At 42.9% G+C, this 22952-nt stretch overlaps 4 protein-coding genes across 8 annotated transcripts; 1 reads left to right on the plus strand and 3 right to left on the minus strand.

Moving 5' to 3' along the window:
• Positions 1-5850: 5850 nt before the first annotated feature.
• snap47 (synaptosome associated protein 47) lies at positions 5851-13821 on the minus strand. 5 transcript variants are annotated; one of them, XM_080011638.1, is made up of 6 exons: positions 13613-13821; positions 12972-13442; positions 10676-11175; positions 9789-9913; positions 7505-7717; positions 5851-6816 (listed from the first exon to the last, which is right to left on the minus strand). In XM_080011638.1, exons 2-5 carry the CDS (start codon positions 13370-13372, stop codon positions 7571-7573), a joined length of 1173 nt encoding a protein of 390 aa, XP_079867764.1. In that variant the 5' UTR covers positions 13373-13442; positions 13613-13821; the 3' UTR covers positions 5851-6816; positions 7505-7570. The 5 variants fall into 5 exon arrangements, with proteins under 5 accessions (XP_079867764.1, XP_079867762.1, XP_079867763.1 ...); XM_080011636.1 differs by having other exon boundaries at positions 12972-13483; XM_080011637.1 differs by having other exon boundaries at positions 12972-13492.
• A 383-nt stretch (positions 13822-14204) lies between these two features.
• Positions 14205-16640, plus strand: jmjd4 (jumonji domain containing 4). Its single transcript, XM_080010831.1, has 6 exons — positions 14205-14477; positions 14888-15053; positions 15222-15347; positions 15447-15714; positions 15880-16026; positions 16134-16640. The coding sequence occupies exons 1-6, from the start codon at positions 14225-14227 to the stop codon at positions 16464-16466; spliced, it is 1293 nt and encodes a 430-aa protein (XP_079866957.1). The 5' UTR covers positions 14205-14224; the 3' UTR covers positions 16467-16640.
• Positions 16641-16651: 11 nt separating this feature from the next.
• iba57 (iron-sulfur cluster assembly factor IBA57) lies at positions 16652-19011 on the minus strand. Its single transcript, XM_080010832.1, has 3 exons — positions 18558-19011; positions 17315-17664; positions 16652-17221 (listed from the first exon to the last, which is right to left on the minus strand). Exons 1-3 carry the CDS (start codon positions 18890-18892, stop codon positions 16830-16832), a joined length of 1077 nt encoding a protein of 358 aa, XP_079866958.1. The 5' UTR covers positions 18893-19011; the 3' UTR covers positions 16652-16829.
• A 2005-nt stretch (positions 19012-21016) lies between these two features.
• gjc2 (gap junction protein gamma 2) lies at positions 21017-22270 on the minus strand (the record flags this gene model as incomplete). The annotated part of the gene is made up of 1 exon (XM_080010708.1): positions 21017-22270. The coding sequence occupies one exon, from the start codon at positions 22268-22270 to the stop codon at positions 21017-21019; it is 1254 nt and encodes a 417-aa protein (XP_079866834.1).
• Positions 22271-22952: the final 682 nt, after the last annotated feature.

Raw genomic sequence — 22952 nt, forward strand, 5'->3', positions numbered from 1 at the left:
ATATAGATTGGTCAAGCCATAATGTAGAACATTTTGATTTGATGTTATTGAGTTTGCGGTTACCCCCGTTTTTGCACCCTGATTACAGTTTATGCCCAGTATGTGTTTAGGGTTATACGCGGAGATACACAATTCATTCAAACGTGCATTTTGGGACTAATCTGCCCTCGTAGGTCGGTCCAAAATGCTCAAATCATGGTGGACTCCTGTCACGTCGCAGCCATACCAACAACACGTCTGCCAGCCAGCCATTGAAAAACGCAAAACCCCGGCCGCCTCTCTTGTCACGCTGTGGACGTAAGCGATATTTAATGATTGGGCCCTCTAATTTGGAGATTAAAGCTCACCACTAATAACAGAACACCGCAGGAGCTTTGACTGAACACAGAATCTCACCGGTCTGCGGGAACCGCAACGGAGCCGAGGAGGGAGGAGAGTGACGCACTTTGCCGTATATATAGACGGGGTGATTCCACCTCTCTCGCTCTCTCTCGCCAGAATGGAAAGAATGTCGTGATAGATCCACCCCATCGAGCTTGCACACACAGAAAACAACAATAAAAAATGAAAACGCAAAAACATCCCCCGCGTCAGAAATGATCAGAAATGTAATGCGTGGTTACGGCTGGTCGTTAAACACATGCGTCCCATCACAGAGCTCATTTCACAGTTATCAAAATGAAATGAAAGAGGTAGATAGATAATTACAGGCGCTGTGACGTGTGCAAATTGACATTGTGTGTTTGCACAGGATCTTCTTAATTCTGGCGTGAAATAATGCTGAATGCGTCAAAAGAGGTCGCCATGCTCTGTGAAAACAATTACATAATCCTTCTGCGATCTGCATTGAACACTTGAGGTAACATTAAATTATCAAATTAATTGACTTGCCTTATATTGATCATAATTATTATTATTATGATTAATATGCAATGGAAATACCGTGATGTTTGGCAGCTGGTTTCACACCGTATGCTTACACACCCCGGTCAATTGATGGTTTAATGTTTTAGCTCAATGCCAGAACCACATGGCATGTACACGTATTGTCCCAGTCCGGCTCTTATGGTCCAGTTCGGTCTGAGATTGTTTTGGGGGATAAAGTCGGGCTCCTCCTTCGAAAAAAAAGAAAGCACACAAATATTCAATGCTCCAGACTCTCAAAACATTGGTCTACCACAGGTGCAAGTTTTCCATACCAATTAGCATGCGCTCCACCCACAAATTTTCCATCAAAATAAACTCGGAACACATAAAAATGCACATTAAAATGGGAGTGATTGTCTTTGATATTCAATGCTTTAATTGAAACCAGGAGGAAGAATTACAGAGCTCTGTTTTGAGGGCTCAGTGTTTTCCACCCGTGAAGGGGATTCCAGAATGATATCTGGAGGAATACTACATTTCCTCTGGAGGGAAACCAACCGAAGCTGCATATTGCTGGTCATTGCTTTCCATATATATATATATATATATATATATATATATATATATATATATATATATATATACACATACACACACACACACACACACACACACACACACACACATATATATACACACACACACGCACACACACCGGGTCAAAGGTTCAAACCAACCCTCCTCCTTGCTACTTGCAAATACAGTAAGTCCAGTGACGGGCCTGGGTAAACATCTGGTAATCTTTCTTTGGGCTTCTCGATCGCTCACCAGGCTACAGTCTTTCTGTGTGGACTCAATCCTCTCCGGTTACATAGTTGTGGGCAGCTTACCCCCAGGTTACGTGGACGAAACCGTTTGGGGATCGTCAAAGGAGTTTCCACAAAATAGGTGTTGCCCCAAAAAATTCCTTATAGTTATGGAAATAAACCTAAAGAGATGAGGGAAAAGGACATTGTGACTGAGGAGAAGTGAGTAAGAGAATGGACTTATGGGTTTATGGGTATATAAACCTATATCATTCTTATAACTTATATCAGACTGTCATTTGTTCTGTTTAACCAAACCTTTAAACAAGACCTCTTGTCATTGAACCAGTAGGGGCATACATTAATTGAGGAATTAGCACTAAGCAGTTACAGTCGACATCTTCTTCATCCAGGAAATGGATGCTGGCAGCACTGAAAACTTACACACTTACTATACCACCGCTTGTAATTATTATAGCCAAATTTCACCGTGTTACTCCTCCCACAGTTCTCAAGCCACATATACGCAAAATATATCAAAACGTCCGGCTCGACCCTGACAGGTGTGCTCTAACTTTCAGCGGTTTGCGAAATATTCCACTTTTTGCACCAATATTTTTCCCAAGTCCTTTCCTCTAGGAAAAAACAAGAGTGCGGCAAAGAAATCCAGTCGTCACGGAAACAGATTAAATATATTAGGGAATTCCCACCATAACCCACCACACGCACACGCACACACGCATACACACACACACACACACACGGACAGGGCCAGCAGACGTTTACAATTTTTGCCATGAATTGGATAGTTAATTACACTCACAGCCAACAGCCGGAGGTGCGCTGCTTCCTTTTTGGATGTACTTGAAAGACCGCGTCCGACGCTTCCATTCCGACCCTATTGGTGCACGCTCTCATTAACGGTCCCAGTCCTTTGTCCTGGCACAGCTTGACTTTTGTCAACACGCTCTCTCCACACTCTGCCACCGTGTGCATTAAAGAAGTGCTGCATCTGGACAATGACTTCACGGGGTCCACACCGTCAGGGCTGGTTTACCACGCTGGCATCGGGCCAGGCGAGGCCGCCGGGCCCCGGGCTCTCTTTCCCAAGTCCCACCCAGACGCTGCGTGCGCCGTCATCCCGCTGAAATGTAAACCCCAGATTCAGCTGTGTTTGTTATGGTTGCGCCGGCCCTCAGTGAGTGCACGACGTTGTCACAACGTAGCTATAACAGCGGGGCAATATTTCAACAACAATCTATTTGGTCAGCTGCAATTACATCACTAGTTGGTCAAACACTTGAGTTTGCTGGAATGATAATTGGGATTATTTAGTGGGCAAGGGAATTAAAATGCAGTTCTTATTTCCTGAAACACCTGGACATTCAACACTTTAGGTCAAGTACTTTTGAGCATGTTGTCACAGTGTTTGAACTTGACCCCACTTTGCATTACGGGTTGCGTGAGTTTGGTGGTAGATCCAACGACGTGCTTTCATATGATCAGCTCCAAACAATCATATAGATTTAAGTTTGCTGGGTAAAAGATAAACCTTAATTTTGGTCAAATAGTCACCAATAATGACATTAAACAAGTTCAGAGTCATTCATTTTATTTTCTCTCTCCTCATTGTGAGTCACTATCACCCAGGTCCTGCCTAAATGTAATCACGTGGTAGGACCAAAATGCTTCATTCCTAGCTGGTTTTCTGCGACTCTAGAGGCAGAACTGGGGGTCCGGGCAGTGTGGCATCATTCGGGTGGGTAATTTATCGTGGGAGCTAAGTGTTTCCATTTGCAGCAAGAGCCACTAAAAACAGTCTAGCTGGAGGTTTCTGGGGGGCCCACTCATAAAAGTACTGATGCGGTGTGAGCTGGCTGCTGGCCTGACAACCTGTTTGGAGACATGTAGAGATAGGATTTTGATGAATGTATAATCCGGTCATCACACCATAAAGGATCCCCTCACATGCCGAAGGTAGACTCCTCTTAACCATTATGTTTTTATTCGACTGATGCAGAGGAGTGTGATGCGTTTTTAGTGGGGTTTTTTTTCTTTTTAAAGAAAACAAGACGGCAAAGAAATTCCGGCTGGTGGTTTCCATTACTGTTCTGTTCAAATTTCCATATGCAAGATAGAAAAAATATGTTTTCCTAATTTTGTCAAAACTTAAAAGCAATATCTTTCAGCTGGAATGAAATGGAGTCAACAGAGTTGTGAAACAGAAATCGGTCAGGGGTAATCATATAGTATAAATCTGAATGTAAATTGTCCGAGAGAGATTTGTGGAAAATATTGATATGGCAGTTTACCTGCATCCAATTTGAGCTGAGACTGATAGCATTAAGTCATTGTTTTCGATTTGGTTTTGGATGGTTTGGTTTGGCCGCCTCGTCCATGAGAACATTTTATGAATCGAAAGCCAAACAGCCAAAGTGCACCTTAAATACCGAAGAAAACAAAACAATATGCGCAAGAGGCGCATGATATCATCACGTCGCTCAGCATCTGGGAAAGTACCGTATTAACGCACCACACAGTGGGCACTCTTTGCTTGACTGCCCCCACGAGCTAACCCAGTCCCATTTTCTCTGAGGGGAACGGTGACGAAGGACTTTCTGGTAGTCCCTTCCAAAGCCAGAGGGCACGTTCCTGCAACGATAACCGTGTTATGATCAGCATGTCCCAAAGAGCTAGACACACTGCTGGTCAGGTGGTATGCCCCCACCCTCTTTGCTTTCGGAGACTAGATAAACCCCCCCCCCCCACACACACACACACACACACACACACACACACACACACACACACACACACACACACCCGCCTCCCCCCCCTCGTTGGACTCAAGCACCTTCCTTCCAGGAACTTTTTCTCCCAGTTCTAACATTAACCAACAGGCCTTATTTCCTGAAACCAGAAACTCCCTCAGCAAAAGGAAACGCAGCAACACCTGCACCAGTACGGGGCCAGCCAGGACATGAGTCAGAACAATCTGTGAGACCATTACACACGGTCTACTGGTAGTACACTGCAAGTGGAAATATGTATTTCTTTGATTGGTTATCAACTGATATATGTAGAGTGCAGCGCATAAATTCACACAATTCAATAAAGGTCATTTGGTCTGAGTTTTATAGGAATCCTGGGAGGACAAACAGTCGCTACCGATGGGAAATGAAATGACAACTCTCGCTTAGTTTGTATTATGTTCGCATAACCTCTTATTTTGGAGGAGAGTGCAAGCCACATGACCCACAAACACGGGCTCCTTCTTTCCCAGGAGGAGTTGTTGATTGATTGGCCATCAATTGAGCCCCGCTGCTTGTATGAGAGCGCTCCCACCGCAGAGCTATCGAGTAAACAGGCTTGGAAGTCAAGGCCAGCGCAATCCCTCGCGTCTCCATACCATCCGCTAGGAAGGCAAAGCCGGATCTCATGTATCTGTGGTCAGACGAGACCGCCACCACTTCCTCGTATTGCGAGGCAGCTTCGAAACCACGCCAGTATGTGTTCTTATTTCCCTAACCTTTTTTTAGGGGGTTGGAATTCACATAACCATGCGGTGGTATGCTTCTGGAGTTTTTAGGACTTCCAACATCTGACTGTTTATCACTCAGATCAACAAAAATAAATGGTCCACACTGAAAACATATTCGACCGCAACTGGAGTGCCATTCCCAATTTGGCACATCCAGCCATTCCTTCTGTGTCATCCCATGCCTTTTCTGGGACTTTCAGTATCTTTCAGCATCCCATGTGTTGAATAAAGTAAGAAGTTCACAATGGCTAAGTATTGTTCTTTTTTCCAACCATTCTTAGTGGTCTTTCAAAGGGTCATTGTTAAATAGTAAATGCAAATAAAATTCATTTGGGCTTACTGATGCCATTAAGTCACACACACAAGTCAAACAGTAAATAATATTTTTTCCATAATCACGTTTTATTATATTATTATTATTCTCATTGGTTCACATCAGTATCCCATGTCAGCTTTTTCTTTCCAGTAAATAAAGTAACAATCAAATATCTAATAAAAACAATAGTGTGAGAAGGACATAAGAGGCAATAATTAATCATTTGTTTACCCATCTACTAATGAAAATATGTTCAAGGAGCTACAGCATTTGTTTTGTAGGCTTAAAACACATATGTTCATTAAATGAATTGGTGGATAAAATAAAAAAGGAAAAAAGAGGCAACCCAAATGCCAATGAGAGGAAAAAAAAAAAAAAAAAAAAAAAGTTAAGTGTGCCTTTACGCAGCACAAAATATACATTTTCAAGCAAAAATAAACTGTTATGCTGCGGTGTGAACAAGCCCCCGAAGTGATTTATTAAATCATATATGACAAAAACGGATCCAGAATGTTTAGCATTGTGTTGAGTATTGAAGGTGCATCTATGCAGTTGACGAAGGGTTAATCAACCTATTTAAAAGGATTCCTCATAAACCACAAATCCTTATACAGTTAAGCAAATTTGCATGTATATCTCCATTGTATAAACGACTCAATATTAGCTTCAGTACTTCTAGTTGTTTTAACTTCAGCTCTGAGAGATAAACAGGCTATTTTGCAGAATAAGGGCGACAGCAGAGCCGCCCTCTTCACTTGGATGGATTCTTAGAAATAACAACTAATTTACATTTGCTCAACCTGTGGGAGAATGTATTACATGGTAAAAGTAAGCAGTTATTGTCAGAATTGTCAGAAGAAATGAGCCGAGTTGATGAAGCACGTTATTTTTTACAATTTTTTATAGCATATCATCACAGATTTACATTTACAGACCGTACAGACAATACAGAATTACACCCTACTGATATTCTAGGCATTTGCAGATAATAAAGCTTCACAAGAGCATCCATTACATTAGATTGATTCTTTTGAGACGCTCATTGGTATCAGGTGTGTTGAGATCCTTTACATATTGCATTTTATACTTAAATAATTTAAAACTGTGCCAAGTGTAGTGCGTTTCAAGGGTCCCAGGGCTTTAAATATTTTCTGCATTTACATGGATAATAATGAAACGTTACCACGTGATGACGGATGACAGTAGTGCCTTTGAGACATGCAACATTATTTCAGGCAGGAGGGATTCTTGTCCAGGGAGGGTGAGGACATCTGGGATGTGATAACCTGAAAAGGAAAGAGAGTCTTTCAAAGGAAAATAGTCACAACCAAAGCTATTCACTCCCAATTGATTTTTAAAGGATATGTTTGCTATTTTCCAACTCAGGGCTCACAAAAATGTTGGTTCCCATCATTTTTGATTGTTCATAGCACAAGCTCTGTGAACGCTTTACTACTTTACTATTGAGAGGCTTACCACTCCCCTGCAGTTTCTCACTGTGCTGAAATGCAGCCTTAAAAATATGTTGAATCTCCTTCTCGTTATGAATGATGGGAGCCATCATTCTAATTCAATTTATATTTCAGTTTAATTGAATGATTACATTTAACGGCCTGGGTTGAAAAATAGCAACCCAGCTCCCAATGCTACAACCCTGCTCCCAATGCTCCCAATCTCTTACAATAACAATTCATTATATTCCGCACCAGTGGTGGAAAATAAAATCTATGGGACCTTTATGCAAATCCCTATATTAAGATATGAAAATGCTCTGGAAAAAAACCAATTATTACTTTATGTGCAGCATCAGATTAACTTTATTGTACATATTCTACATGTCCCCAACAGTGACAGCATTGTTTTATATACTGTATATGTTCGAGACATACAGTATAAGTAAATGTGATGAAAAAATAATAAAACGAATATATGTAGCAATAAAATATATATAGTAATTAAATAAAAATCACATACATAGATAGAGCTTGCAGTGCTATTATGAGCAGTGCTCCAGTTCGCCGCCCTGGTGGACGGACTGGGCTAGAGCAGTCTTCTCATGCGGCAGGTCTGCTTGTCGATGTGCATGGTGGCTTGGTCTGTGGAGCTGGTCAGGGTGTCCAGCACCTCGTCTTGGCGCTCCAGCTCCATCTCCGCTTCCAACGCCAGGTTCTTCAGCTGCATCAGCATCTGAGTTCAGACACACACATACACAAAAAAAATAAAATAAATCACACGTGCACAAACACGGGACATTGTTGTTTTTTTAAAGTAATTCCACTCCTAATAAAACTTGAACAAACAAGAAATAGGCCACAAATTAAAAGTGTAGAACTGACATTGGACACACGAAAATGGGATGAAATCATGGCTGCTGATTTTGAAGGTATATTTTAGGATATTATATACGTTAATAAAGAAAGCTGCGCAAAAGAAGTTGGCCTGTGTGCTTAGGTCATTGGTATCAGACTTCAACAACAGGGTATATTATGGCTGATGGAACAACTTAAACAAACACGACGTGCCAACCAAAACCTAATAAACACTCACTCCAAAACCTACCATTGTGGTTTCTAAGATGTGATGTTATTCTACAAATGGTTACACACAAACACACAGACAGACAAAGATCAAATGTCAGATTTTTCCATCCCGGTAAGAACTTGGAATCAGAGAGTCACTGTTCTGCTCTAGACAACAGCAAACAACCAGCATTTTTAAACACCTCCTGAGAATCACAGAAGAGGATTTCTCAGGGAAAAGAACAAACACAAAACTGTAAAACAACTGAGACGTGTTGTGAAGTTGTATTTGCACGGGCGCTTGTGTGTCAGAGAAAGACGTGACTACTTTTAGCCACTGCTTATATCACGGCTAGAAGAATCCAGTCATGAGGAAACCCCCAAAATCAAACATTTAGGTTAAATCTAATAAAAAAAATATATAGGAGCTAAATAAACATTCAGCATCAAGCCACAAGTGGAATTTCTTACGATGAGCCTCAGATGACTGTAAATTAAAACAAAAACAAAATAATTACGAGTCACACAGTTTCTGTGAACTTCTTAAAAAGGGAATTTTCAACTTTAAAACAACTGCATTCATTTGAATACATCTGGTAGGGCGGAGTGGGGTATTTGCCAAAGCATTAAAGGTCAAGAAATAAATCGACAAGAGCCTCTCAACAAGTGGCCCACTGTAGGTCCTAATCTCAACGTGGATTGGATTGCGTACAGGGTGTGTCCGAAAGCGCCGCATTAAGTTAAATTTGGTAATCTTTGAAGTCTGAACTGTTCTGCCTTATCAGCGATGCACAATAAGCCATTGATCCAGAAACAATAGACGAGCACAACTGCCTGACTGACCTGGGACTCTCACTGCGGTGATGGATTTGTTTGAAAAATGATTATAGACAAACACAATAGTGAGCTACATTAGAATTTAATAAATGTTGACACTGGTAACGAGACATAAGATAGAAAGTGCACACACACACATTTCTTGCTCTGCTATAATAGTATTTTGGGCCGCAGAGTTCTTTTAAAAACATTAATGGCTAATGAAGCCTATATTCATGCTAAATATGTGACGTCTGGTCATGGTTTGGTTGAAAGCAAACAACGGTTGCATATGAAATGTTTTCCATAAAGTTTCTTATTCTTAGAAAACCCTAACCTTGTTCAATGAAAACTAATTGCCGCGATGGGCGTCACTGTTTACGTCTTGGCATCGCAGACCATTGCATCTCACCAAGCTCAATGTTATGAGAATCTGAATGGAATGACTTTCAACAGTCTGATGAAATGACTGACCATGTCTCTTCCCACCTTTTAAAACCAATACAGTCTTTGGTCTGTGGTTTCTCCAACCAGCATTTAAACCATACCGGGGGAAAATGAAAATCATTACGCCAAACAGTGGTTTGGATAAGAATTAAAGCACACAACATCTTCAACATCCACCCTTTTTCCCCTTTTTTATATGGAACAGGGCTCTTTTTTTGTAAACCTTTTTCAGAATGACGTCACTTTCACAAGTCATAGAGAAACAAATCACTAAACAATGTGTTATTGAAACCAAAGGATGGTTTACAGTAGCAGTGGCCACTGTTTGTGGCAAGACCTGGTAATTTGCCGCCTGTAGACATAACATTTGTACAACCCGCCGGGTGTTGGCATAGAAATATGAACAAATATGAATGTAACAACAGAGCACGTCATATATCTAAATGGGAAATGTGCGCCAAAGACATGGACCTCACCTGCTTCAGTTCTTGGGCCTCCGTCTGACTAACAGCTGGCTGGAGCACATGCACCTGCAACTGGGACAGCTCTCCTGCTGGGACCTCCACTGGGAATTCTCTTTCCTGGCACGTCTGCCGCAAACCTGACTCCATGGAAGCAGGTGGGAAAGAATGAAAGAAAATAGCCACTTTGGAGTGATTTATTTTTACAAGGAGGCCAAACAACAAACTCTAAACACAAGAGAAAGTACAATACACTGCCTTTTATCAATCGGTAGGCCTATTTGTAAAGATAAGCCACCTAGAAGTTAATCAGGGTTCAGCCTGGCATTACAAAATAAAATTAAAGGACTTTCAAGAACTTTTTCGAAGCACTATTCTTTTCATTTTCAAGGATTTCGCACGCACGCAGGCACGCACGCACGCACGCACACACGCACACACGCACACACGCACACATTTATTTATATAAATATATTTATATATAATTAATCTCATTGTCATCTACTATTATAAGTGTCTATTTCCGAACATGCTGGAATACATTTACATTTCCCTGGCATAATCTGTCATAAAAGTGATTCTGGAAAAAATGTATTGCGTTACAATTTGAATAACAAAACCAGGGGGAATATCAGGTATAATTTCTTTCAAGGACATGTCAAGCCCTACAGCACAAAAAGGGCTAATTTCAAGGTATTCCAGTACTTCAAGGACTTCAACTGGTAAGAACCCTGTTAATTCAAATATATTCTCTTAAAAAAATGTTTTTACAGTTGGTTGCAAGTGTCAGCGCAGGTGTGACTGCGTGTAGAAATGTAGACCTTTACTGCCACACGGTGGCCATGTCAATAATCTGGGCCAATGCTGAAAAAATACCCTTATTGTAATATTTTGTTGCTTACCTTCATTCCACATTGAATGCTCTGGGTCACATGGAGATGACACTGGAGTGACCTTGAAGGCAGCATATTCACTGGTGTATTCAATCTTCTTTTTGTATTGCATCTCCAAGACTGCCATTGCTTCTGGCATCTTTGCAGACAGGAGCCGGTAGCATATATCTGGCTTACCAATGAACCGCTGTCTCACACTGATCTCGTAAGGATTGTGTACCCTCACATCATCAACCTCATTCCTCTCAAAGCGATGGAGAAGTTGGCAGTTAGTGTCTCGCACCTCCAGCGATGACACCAATACCAACAAGCATCCGGGCTTCAGGTCTGAATCCCCACCTTTGGACAGCACAACTGGAACACTGGTGATCACCTTGTGCCTGCTTGACCCCTTTACAGCTGGAGCAGAAGCTGCTCTTGCAGCATCCTCAGCCTTGGCCTCCTGCTGGGCCCTCCAGGGGAGTTTACTGAATGGCCACCAGGACGGAGACTCCAATTCTGACAGAAGTCTGAAAACAGCACAGAGGAGGATTAGAGTAAACATGTGTCACTGCTTTTATATGAAACTACTGATAATTTAGGCAACAAGACAATTTAGGCAAAACAGTGTAGTAACAGGAGCTCAGAAATACACCGATCAGTCACAACAATAAAACCACTGACAGGTGAAGTGAATAACATTTCTCATCTCGTTCCAATGGCAACTGTCCACAAGGAGTGGGATTTATTGGGGAGTAAGTGAACAGACAGTTCTTGAAATGCATGTGTTGGAAACAGGAAAAATGGGAAAGTGTAAGGATCTGAGAGACTTTGACAAGAGCAAAATTGGGTTGTATCTCCAAAACGGCAGGTCTTGTGGGCTGTTCCCGCTATACAGTGGTTAGTACCTACCAAAAGTGGTCCAAGGAAGGACAACCGGTGAACCACCTATAGGGTCATGGGCGCCAATGGGCTCATTGATGCACGTGGGGGGTGAAGTCTAGACCGCCTGGTCCGATTCTATAGAAGAGCTACTGTCGTACAAATTGCTGAAAAAGTTCATACTGCTATGAAAGAATTGTGTCAGAACACACAGTGCATCACAGCTTGCTGCGTATGGGGCTGCGTAGCCACAGAGCGGTCAGAGTGTCTATGCTAACCCCTGTCCACCACCGAAAGCGCCTACAATAGGAACGTGAGCATCAGAACTGGACCATGGAGCAATGGAAGAAGGTGGCCTGGTCTGATGAATCAAATTTTCTTCTACATCATGTGGATGACCGCCGTTAGGGTCCGATCAGATCGAGCATCTGTGGGATGTGCTGGAACAGCAAGCTTGATCCATGGCCCCACCTCGCAACTTACAGGAATTAAAGGATCTGCCATACCACAGGAAACCTTCAGAGGTCTTGTGGATTCCATGCCTCGACGGGCTGTCAGAGCTGTTTTGGCGGCACAAGGAGGAGCGACACAATATTAGTGGTTATTAGTGGTGGTTTTAATGCTGTGGCTGATCAGTGTATATGACTAGAGCAGTAGAAATTATCACACAATCGGCTGATTGCAATTATTTGAGATATTGTGATCAATTTGCAAAATCTATTCGACAACTATGTTTTCATCTAAATTTGTTTTGATAGAAATCCGGCATCGAATGGAATGTGAATTAGGTGCATTTCCATCAGTTGGAAAAATCTACCCAAATTTTACATTCTACAGTAGGCAATAAATGACTCTTAATGTGGTGATGTGTATAATTACTCAGTCATTTGCATTATATAATGATTATGATCAAATTAACAATTAAATAGTTAATCCCAATTATATGTATGATAATTGTAATCGTCAAAAAACATTTAATCATCACGACAGCCGTAATATGGACAACTATTTTACATGAAATGAAGAGCTGTAGTGAACTATCTTTTTCTTTGGATGTTCTGACTTCTACCTCTGATTCTAGATTCTACCTTTTGAGAGAACGAGAACTTTCAACTGTTCTGATATTGTGCAAAATTGAGACAGGCTTCAGGTGTACTCATGGATCTTTAGCTCAGCATGAATGTTATTGTCTCCTGTTGATAGCTTATTTTCCTTATTTCCTGTCCGTATTTTTGCAAGGGAATGTCTTACTCAACACCAAAAACCTTCAGAACTGAGAGTAGAGAGATTTAAAAAAGGCTAGTTATAAACAGCCATATGACAGATGAGCTTCTTTTTAATTCAGCTGTTAAAAATCAAAATGATACAGATTCTGTTTATGTGAGAATTCTCTGGATTGTAGCCTTCAAAGTAACGCCCAGCTAGGACATATGTATGCACTTACTTGTCTGCCACGCCCAAATCAGAGTCGATCTTGTCCAGCCCCTGCATCATGTCGTCAAACTGCTCGCCCTGGTGGTTGAGTACTCTGCCTGTACCCTCCAGCCTTTTCTGGGCCCCTGCCACCAGGCTGATGAGCTCTCTGCCTTTGGAGGGTTGAGCCTCAGCTCCCTGGCTCTCCGCACTCGGAGACAGAAGACGTTCTCTCCAAAAGTGCTCCAGGACATTGAAAACTACCACCCTGTTTGGCTTGAGGGAGCCAAACCAGTGTTTCACGTTGCCCTGCTCAAGCACTGTCAGTGTGCTGAAGATGAAGCTGGAAGACTCCATCTTGATCTCCATGATGCTGGAGAGGCGGAATCTCGCCAAGCTCCCCTTGGTCTGGTCAGAGGCGAAGGACACCATGGTTCTGGTGAGGGAGAGGGTTCCGTTTTCCCATCTTTTCTCCCCAGTGACGTAGTAGGAACCAGGCCAGCTGTGGATTGGCAAGTCCCGGCTCATTTTTTGGAGATAGATCTGCACTCACTCTCCAAAAAACAGCAACCAGTCAGTTCAACCCCTGAATATGGACCAGGGGGTGTGATAATTCTATGTTATATGTCTACGTAACATCTCTATATAATCAAACAAACACACGTTGTTTACCGTATAGTCCACGTCTACGGAAGCCCAGAAGCACGCTCAAACTATAACTGAAACCATCGGTTTTAATAGCAAATGCGAGCTCAAAGAAATCCAGTGACTACGTATATCATTAGAGCTGAAGCCTAAACGGCTTGGTAGTCAAAATGACCACCAATAATTGGAACGTTTCCGCACGATATACTCATCCCCCTCCGAGTGCTTCAACTAATTCTTCCCCAGTCGGCGTGAAACCAACAGCGCAAACGAGTTTTGTTTACTACGGAAGTGACGTTACGAACGTACGGCACGGATTTCCTCCGACTCGAAAACGGTGCCGAAAAGGTACCGTGACGAGTTTCCCAGACGGAAATAACTTCAGTATTTTTGTAAAAAAAAGGAAAATCTGTTTCGTCAAATTTGTAACATAAACTATTTCGAAGTACAAGTGAGGGAAACGCTGTGATTTGGTAACTCCCCACCCCCCCTCCAAGTACTCAAACGATGCTTCACCGTCACCGTTAACCCCACACGAGTGTTGTTTATTACGGAAGTGACGTAAATCGATGTGCGGCAATAGATTATCACCCGGCTGGAAAACTCGCGCTCTGAAGATAAAGATTCAGCTCCTTCATCATGGACAGGGAGTCGTATCACACCTGCTGCAGCCTTGTTAAAATACCCAGACAGTCCTATGAGCAGTTTTGGTCTTCACACTTCGTGGATTACATCGACAGGGAACTGAGCTACTCCAAGTTTTTCGGAAAGTACCTGCTTCCCAACCACCCGTGTGTGTTTTCCAAACGCTTCACTGAGGACTGGAGGTGCAGGAAGCACTGGGTGACTGAAGAGGGGAGGCCTCACTTCCAAAAACTGCTTCAGGAGTTTGGTAAATAAGCTTATTGTTTGGTGAAATTGCGACAGAAGGTGATGTGTGTTTTGTTGGAAAAAAATTGTGACAAAAAAAAACCCCCCGTGTTTTTGCATCCATTTTATCAATCTGTGCAATTGTATTTACTTTATTATTGCACATTGCGCCCCGTGTTGCATACTGTACATTATTTTTCCCTATTTAACACTGTACTCTATTGCATACTATACAAACATCTACTTAATTATGGATGTTCTTTGCTTATATATTTTTAAACTATTTTTTTTTCTGGTTTTGAATATTTATTATTTTCTTCCTACTTTATTTTGCACAGTCCTCAGAGTTTTCCCATGAACTTTTCACTGCGCCATACCCGTACGACTGCATGCGATTTAATAAAAAAAAAATCTTGAACCTTGAATCTCCAGACGAGACACAAGTTCCTGTCGCAAACTGTAACGTGAAGGAATACAATGCCAACCCCAAGCAAATGATGCCTTTTAAAGAGTTCATACACTACTGGAAGGAATACATTCAGAATGGCCACTCATCACCAAAAGGATGTCTGTATCTGAAGGACTGGCACATGGCAAGGTCTCATTTCAATAGCATGTGTTACTTCTTGCTTTGTTAAATCGTTTATAAGTCTTCATTATACAATAACTACCATACTGATGATTAGTGTGTCTACAGGGCATTTGTTTTACTTAACACGATGAGTACTTATTCCTGTGTAATATGCCATGTGATTGGTTTCCTCAGGGACTTTCCAGAACACAATGTCTACCAAACGCCAGTGTTCTTCTCCTCTGACTGGCTCAACGAATACTGGGATGCGCTTGAAGTAGATGACTACCGATTTGTCTACATGGGGCCGAAAGGTTCATGGTATGACAAAATCACTGTCAAGATAGGCTGGAGCATAATTATGTTCAATCTCCATGTTTTTTTCTATCGCTGTGATAACATTTACTTTCTTAACATCAGGACTCCGTTCCATGCAGATGTTTTCCGCTCCTACAGTTGGTCGGCAAACATCTGTGGCAGGAAGAAATGGCTCCTGTATCCTCCAGGACAGGAGGAGTTTTTAAAAGACACTCATGGCAACCTCACCTATGATATAACTGCAACTGATCTCAGAGACAAAGCCATTTTTCCATACTTCGACAAAGCTTGTCAGCCCCTTGAAATTATTCAAGAGGCAGGTGAAATTATTTTTGTACCCAGTGGATGGCACCATCAGGTTTATAATCTGGTAAGGAGTGTATAAATAATATCTACTCACAATTGTGATAAAGCTAAACATGTCCTATTATTGGCTAGAGGGTTCATACCCATTGCAAACTACATGATAATAAATGGTTTTGTGAAAAAAACCTAACTCAATTTTTCAAGTTCAAACATTTGCTTTTTTTGGTAGGAGGACACCATCTCTATCAATCATAATTGGCTGAACGGCTGCAACATTGACATCATGTGGCAGTTCCTTCAAAATGAGCTTTCAGCTGTCCAACGAGAGATAGAGGAATGGAGAAACACCATGGACTCATGGCACCAGCATTGCCAGGTGACCAGGAAAACATGTCAAAACATGTTGTCTTAAAGCAAGATAAGCTTTTAGTTTCACAAAAATATATTCATTAAGGATCACTGTTTGCCATCTTCCTCACACAGGTCATTATGAAATCTTGCTCTGGAATTGACTACAGAGAGTTTGCGGCCTTCCTGAAAATCATTGCTGACAACCGTACATCCTTCCTAAGAGCCTGTCCCTCTGGAAACTCTGACTATCCGAGGCATCTCTCTGAGGCTCTGTCTGCGCTTGGACCTCACCACGCTGCCTTTGACCTGCAAAGGGTTGCTCATATTCTCGAATGCCTGCTCTGCAATGACGACTTTAAGAAATTGGATCACTCGACATTGAGTTTGCAACCCGACAGTCTTCTGCAGCAAATCAGAGAGACCCTACACTCCACAAGAGGACAGCATCCCCCTTACCCAGAATAGGATACATCCAAGTTTAGGGTTGTAAACGTCACTTGAAGTTGCTTATTTAAAGTGGTTGTCAATTACTGTGGTGTGCACGACGCCAGAGATATATCGCTTTATATTCGAACTTTGAATGTGTGGAATAAATGCACAAAAAAAAAAAAAGAATGAGAGTGTACAAATAAAAACTAAGTAGACTGTTTCTGCATATTTATTGTGCTGAACAATATATTAATATGTGATGCTATTGAGCAACATTGTTGATAGCACAACAAAGCAGCGTATGACAAACTGTACATTGGAAATTTTAATACAACCTAAGCCAGCATGGAATAATACTTCAAATGCTGGCGTGTGCCAACACAACATAGAGAACCCATTTCACTTGTCTTTGGAGTCATCGGGCCACCAGTCTGGTACAGAGGCCTCAAGTGTGACGGCGGTGTCTTCAGAAGACTGGAGCTTGAGCACTTTTTTGGCGTGAACCATGCGGATTAGGCTCAGACCCAGCTCTCCGATCCCCGCCCTGTGTTTCCCAGCGGGTTTGCCAGACTGCGTGTGCAGCGACGGTCCTTCATCGAGACGTTCGAGGGGAACAGAGAGGCGGACGGGCATCAGCCTTTTACGAACCACCCCGGTGTGGTGGGTTCTGGCCGTCAGTTCCTGGCCGATATAGCAGCCCTTACTGAAACTGATGCCCTGCATGTAGACCAGGTTAGACTCTAGTGGAAGCGCCACCCCTGGAGGAAGGTCCTTCACGCCCTCTGGAAGTCCTGGACACCAATGGCAAAGAAAAAAAACAAAACAGTTGTCAAAAAGTCTCAGGGGTACATGTAAGCAGTAAATAATACTGGCTGCCATCTTACCTATTGCATAGCGATGTCTGTGGTACTCCTCAGTGTCACCTTGCTGACCATGATCGATGATATCCGAGGGGTCAACTTGGCTGTCCAACACCAACCTCCAACCCATTGCTTTTGTTCTGGGATCATCCTCCCAAACAATGGCTTTTTCTGGAGAAGAGAGCTCCAGCTTGGTTCTCTCTCCGCCCGCATAGGTTTGCCGGGGCAGCACGGCCCACAAGGAGAGGTCTTCACGGGGGGTTATGGTCACCTTTCGGCGGATCTTGTAGACCGTCAGGTGTCTCAGAATGGAGTCTTTCACCGCGGCATCACACTCGAGGAGAACGCCGCTGCCCGCCTCTGCTTCTTTTAAGCTGAATGAAGAGAACACATCAACGTGAGAGGCCTTAATCAGGGACAAAGACAACGGGAAAAAAAGACTTCAAACTGCACGCTCGGTCGCAAAAACACTCGCTCCGCTCGACTCCAAATCTTTCCCGTCACCGACGTTGACACACGGGTGCATTGCGCAGATAAGGCCGTGGCAAGCCCCCACCCAAGGGTGTCTCCAAGTATAAGTGTTCAATATACACTTTTTAAGACAATTTAAAAGACAGATTTGAACGAATTTAAACAGCGATTTTTGGACAAATTGTGTCTCTTATTGTAGGTGGGTATATATATCTAGTAGAAGAAGAAGAAACTTTAATTATCACACAACACATGCACACGCACGCACGCACGCACATGCTTTGGGTGGTGGCCGGTGAAATGTGGCCTCTGCATTTAACCCATCCCTGGCTTGTCCTTCCTCCGGGGGCACAGCCAGGAGCAGTGGGCAGCGTTCGTGGACGCGCCCGGGGACCTGGTGACGAGTGTCCATCGCTGGTCAGACGATGATGTGTGCGACCTGGTGACGAGTGTCCATCGCTGGTCAGACGATGATGCGTGCACGTTTTTGGTGGGGGCCCTTACTCACGTTAGGTGGAGGAAACCCCCATGTGAGCACGGGGAGAACATGCAAACTCCACACAGAAAGGCTCCTATTTGGGGGATAACCCGCCCGGAGCACGGTGCCAACAGCGCCCCAGGCGGGAATCGAAGCCAGGCGGCTCCTTCTTGCCGTGAGGCAGCAGTGTGTGTGGAATAGAAATAGGGTAGCGCATGCACGAGATGATTCTGTTTTCCTAAACCTAACATTTTGTTGGAAGACGGAACCAGAGACATTTTGACAAGGACGCGCGGACACGCACTTTAATGCCAGTACCTGTACAGAATGACGTCGAACAGGGTCCTGCCCTGCACGTTCAGCATGTGCGAGTACATGGCCCCGCGCTCCCCCAGCAGCAGCATGTCGTTGGTGATGAGTCCCTGCAGGAAGGGGCCGGTGTCCGCGCCCTCCAGGCGGAGCAGGGTCCTGTGGGGGAGGCGGTAGCAGGCGTAGCGCAGCCCGTCGCTCTTCGCGCCGCAGCTCCTGACTTGCGCTCCGCCCGTTTTCAAAACACTGGCGAGTCCAGCGACGACGCCGCCGACGACGCCGCCGCCGCCGCCGCAGCGCGACGCTCCCCGATACAGACACACGGTCCCCGCGGCGGCGTACATCGCGACGCGTGCGGAGCCGCGGGAAGGGAACGGAAGCGGCGTGTGCGCTGGAGCGAAGACGCGGCTACACGGGGAAGGGCGCTGGGTTCGGTGGAAGGGCCGCCATTTAACTCCCGCAATGCATTGCGGCCCGATAATACAAGACCACGTGAGTGGCTCGATGGAAATGGGGTTTGTTCTTTGTTGTTGATAAAAGTTTTTACAGCATTCATCATTTAGCCCGCAAACAACTGAATTGAATATAGTAATAACAATAATAATAATAATAATAATAATAATAATTATTGCGAAAATATTATAATAATAAAAACTGTTGTTGTTGTCGTTGTTGTTGTTGTTGTTGTTGTTGTTGTTGTTGTTGTTGTTGTTGTTATTATTATTATTATTATTATTATTATATTTGAATTTAATTCATTACATTTATATAATTACATCGTTTATTACATATATTTGTATACAACACATATAATGCATAGTTGAAAATATATTTCCTTGTATATGAAATGAATTATAAACATTATTTAATTACAACGCATAATTATACGTTTGATTATAGATATCATACATATAGTTCATTTTTGAAATTATATATTCATATTCAATAATTATTGTATTTGTGTTTATTTATATGTATGACAAAAAGCTGTGATTTATAACTGGAACCAGAAGGTGGTGTCCGTGCTTTACTTCGGGTCAGATGAGCGCTCCGCAGATTTTCAACCGTGTTCCCATTAAAAAGCACGTCACCGCTCTGCCTTGGAGCGTTCACTTTGGCAATTGACTACGTCACATTACGAGAAGAATATAACATTTGTTTAAATATTGTATCTGTAAACTATGTGAGCGTACGACAGGTTTTTGTCGCATTAAGTAAAATATTGAGCTGGTAAAACCCCAATGATACACAGTGTGAAACCTCAAATAAGACTCGTGCCACGAAGCAACAGTTCAGAGTTTTCATACATATTTATTTATCCACCAATAAACACTTGAACAATCTTTAAAAGTTGGAGGCACTTTGGAGTATCACCGTAGTGAATGTGGGCAGTGTGTTATTTGAAAACCTTCTTTTCAGAAAAAGTCTTATTGAGAAAGCAAAAAATGTTCATCTACAGATATAACATGCTTAATAATGAGTTAAATATTGAGGTAATGTGGGGGGTGGGGGGTGAATATTCTACTGAGGCCTATGAGCGAACTGTATGGGCCCATTTGTAAAGCATGCACCATCTTTCTCCCTCTCTCATTATCTTTTAATACCGTTTACTTACCTTTTCCATTTCTAAAAGCTGCAAGACGTGCACAACAGATTTTGCTCTTCCTGACTTTGTCAGAGCAGACCTCTAATGTTCGAGCCTGTTTTGATGGAAACCCATTTATATATTTTTCATTAGAATATTTCACATGTAATTGTCTTTCTGCAATAGTGATACATACTGCGAATGTATATATATTCCAAATAATAGACATGCATTTTATTATTATTATTTTTTTTTTTTTTCAAAAACGTGTCATTTAATCTTCAGTGAATTTGTTTAGTCCCCGTCCCTGTGCGAGGGGACTGACCAAATGGTAAACAATCATGATGCATCAGGTATTTCTTGTGCAATTCTACAGTGTTAGCATTTTTAACAAGTAATTCAGGCCACTTTTCAACACATGCCACCTTAAAGTTATTTTTCGTCCTCCAAAAAATCCAGTTCAACGGCAGTACATCAATTGATCCAATAGCTACACCAAATGGTAGTTATTTTTATACAGTCATATTTTCTGTTGCAGTAAGAGATGTTTAACTAGTTAAAGTGTATGTTCACAATGTCATAAAGATATGGTAAGCACAAAAATGACGAACTACAATTAAAAAACAGTCTGACTACAGTATTTGGTATTTTGTTAAAGTTGTTTTTTTACTCAACAATACTGGATATTTCTCTAATGTCATTTGCATATTTGTGGTTTTACCCCACAGGTATTGCAAATAAAAAACATTGGTCTATTAAAACAGTATGATTAATAATGTGTTCCATCATCATCATGGTCCAAACTCGGATCGTAGACATCCTCCATTTGTCAGCATTGTCAAGGAGTTAGAAAAGGCTCTACCGTTTTAAAAATAGTTCATTTCTAGATCCAGACTGAGGTCTTTCCGTTCTTCACAATGGTCCCGGCTTTCTCCGTCGCTGATTTGGGCCGTGCTCCTTGTTTCTCCTGGACCGTGTTGACCCGGTTCTGCTCCGCCACGGTGCCCCCAGACACGGGACTGCTGGTTCTGGATGTGGCCGGGTTGTTTTTGCTACTGTACGTTTGAAAGGCCATATCCAGCTGTTCTTGAGCCACCCGCAAGTGACGGTGCAGGCTGGCGAGATCTGAGGGGATGTTCTCGTCTGGACTGGTGCATTGTTGCTCCTGGGCCACGTTGGCCATGTTCTGCTCGTGCGTGATGAGGCTGTTGGGGATCCTGTTGGGCTTGTCTGACTTAATGACAAGGTTATATCCTGGCGGTGACGCCGGGATATTACGAGAGAACGGGTAGCTGTAGGACATCTGTTGGCTGCTGTTCCTCTTCCGGCGGAGGGTGTCTCGGAACGTGCCAATTCCCAAGTGAAACATCTCGCACACATTTAGTAATAGACAGAGACAGCTCACCACATACATGATGAGAAGGAATATTGTTTTCTCCGTAGGCCGGGAGATGAAGCAGTCCACCCGATGGGGACAGGGAACTCTGTTGCATACGTATGAGGGGCTAACACGGAAACCGTACAGCAGATACTGTCCCGCTAGGAAGACAATTTCAAATATGGCCCTCGACATGAGTTGCAGGACATAGATCCTCATTAGTCCCTCTTGCATAATTTTTCGGCGGCCGTCATGCTTCTGCGGCTCTCGGGCGCTGCTGGTTACAGGCTCGGGCTTTGCCTCCTGCACCTCTAGTGTGTCCTCATAGAGCATGGGCTCGGCATCGTCATCCTCGTCCTCCTCCAGGACTTCGTCCAGAGGGTGGGTTGCTCTCCACCCAGTGTGCGGCGGCTTCTTACGAAGTCTGTGGTGCTTCCTCCGGTCCACCTCAGAGGTGCGGGCAATTTTGTGGATGGCGTAGCCCAGGTACATGATGGAAGGCGTGGAGATCATGATGATCTGGAAGACCCAGAAGCGTACGTGCGAGAGGGGAGCGAATGCATCGTAGCACACGTTGTCACAGCCGGGCTGCTTGGTGTTGCAGGTGAACTTGGTCTGCTCGTCCGAATAGATGGACTCACCTCCCACCGCCGTGAGCACAATGCGAAAGATGATGAGCACCGTGAGCCACACTTTGCCCACAAAGGTGGAGTGGTTGTGGATCTCTTCCAGGAGACGTGTGAGAAAGCTCCAGCTCATGTTGACATCACAGGCGTTTCAACTACAATCTGTTGAGATAAAAGCAGAAAAGCTGATGGCTCATTGGTAATGAAAAGCAACAAAAGCATGAAAGATTATTTTTCATAATGTATATGCTTCAAAAATGTCACAAGTACGACGAGCACACTCTTGCGTTTGTGTTAAGGAACAGATACAATACGTCCACATGATCGAGGAAGTAGTGTACTGTATCTGAAGTGTCTAAACTAGTAAACTAGCAGTACAACTTTCTAATGTTACTTAAGATAGTGAATGCACTTTTGCACAAATACATTGAGATCCTTTTTCCCAGACAAAAGAAGGAGGAATCACAAATTATATGTGTAATAACCAGACTTCTGAACAAGCTCAAATGTAAGAAGCTGTATTGTAGTGTATGGTTGTGATTGGTCAATTTACAGCTCAGGCCAACTGAATAACTGAGCTGTCTGCAATACAGCACAACAGAAACAATTCCATCTTATAATAATGATGAAGATGTGAAATCACGACAAGTTTAAAGGTGCAGTGTGTAGAATTAAGTGGTATCTAACGGTGAGGTTGCAGATCGCAACCAACTTAAAATTTCACCCCATGGCAGTGCAGCAAAATAAAAAATAAAATAAAACCCTACATAATTTAAAATCAATTGAAATAAAAAAAGAAAGAAAAATATATGAAC

Source organism: Zeus faber (assembly GCF_960531495.2).
Source record: "Zeus faber genome assembly, chromosome: 12".
In the NCBI taxonomy this organism is placed as follows: Eukaryota; Metazoa; Chordata; class Actinopteri; order Zeiformes; family Zeidae; genus Zeus; species Zeus faber.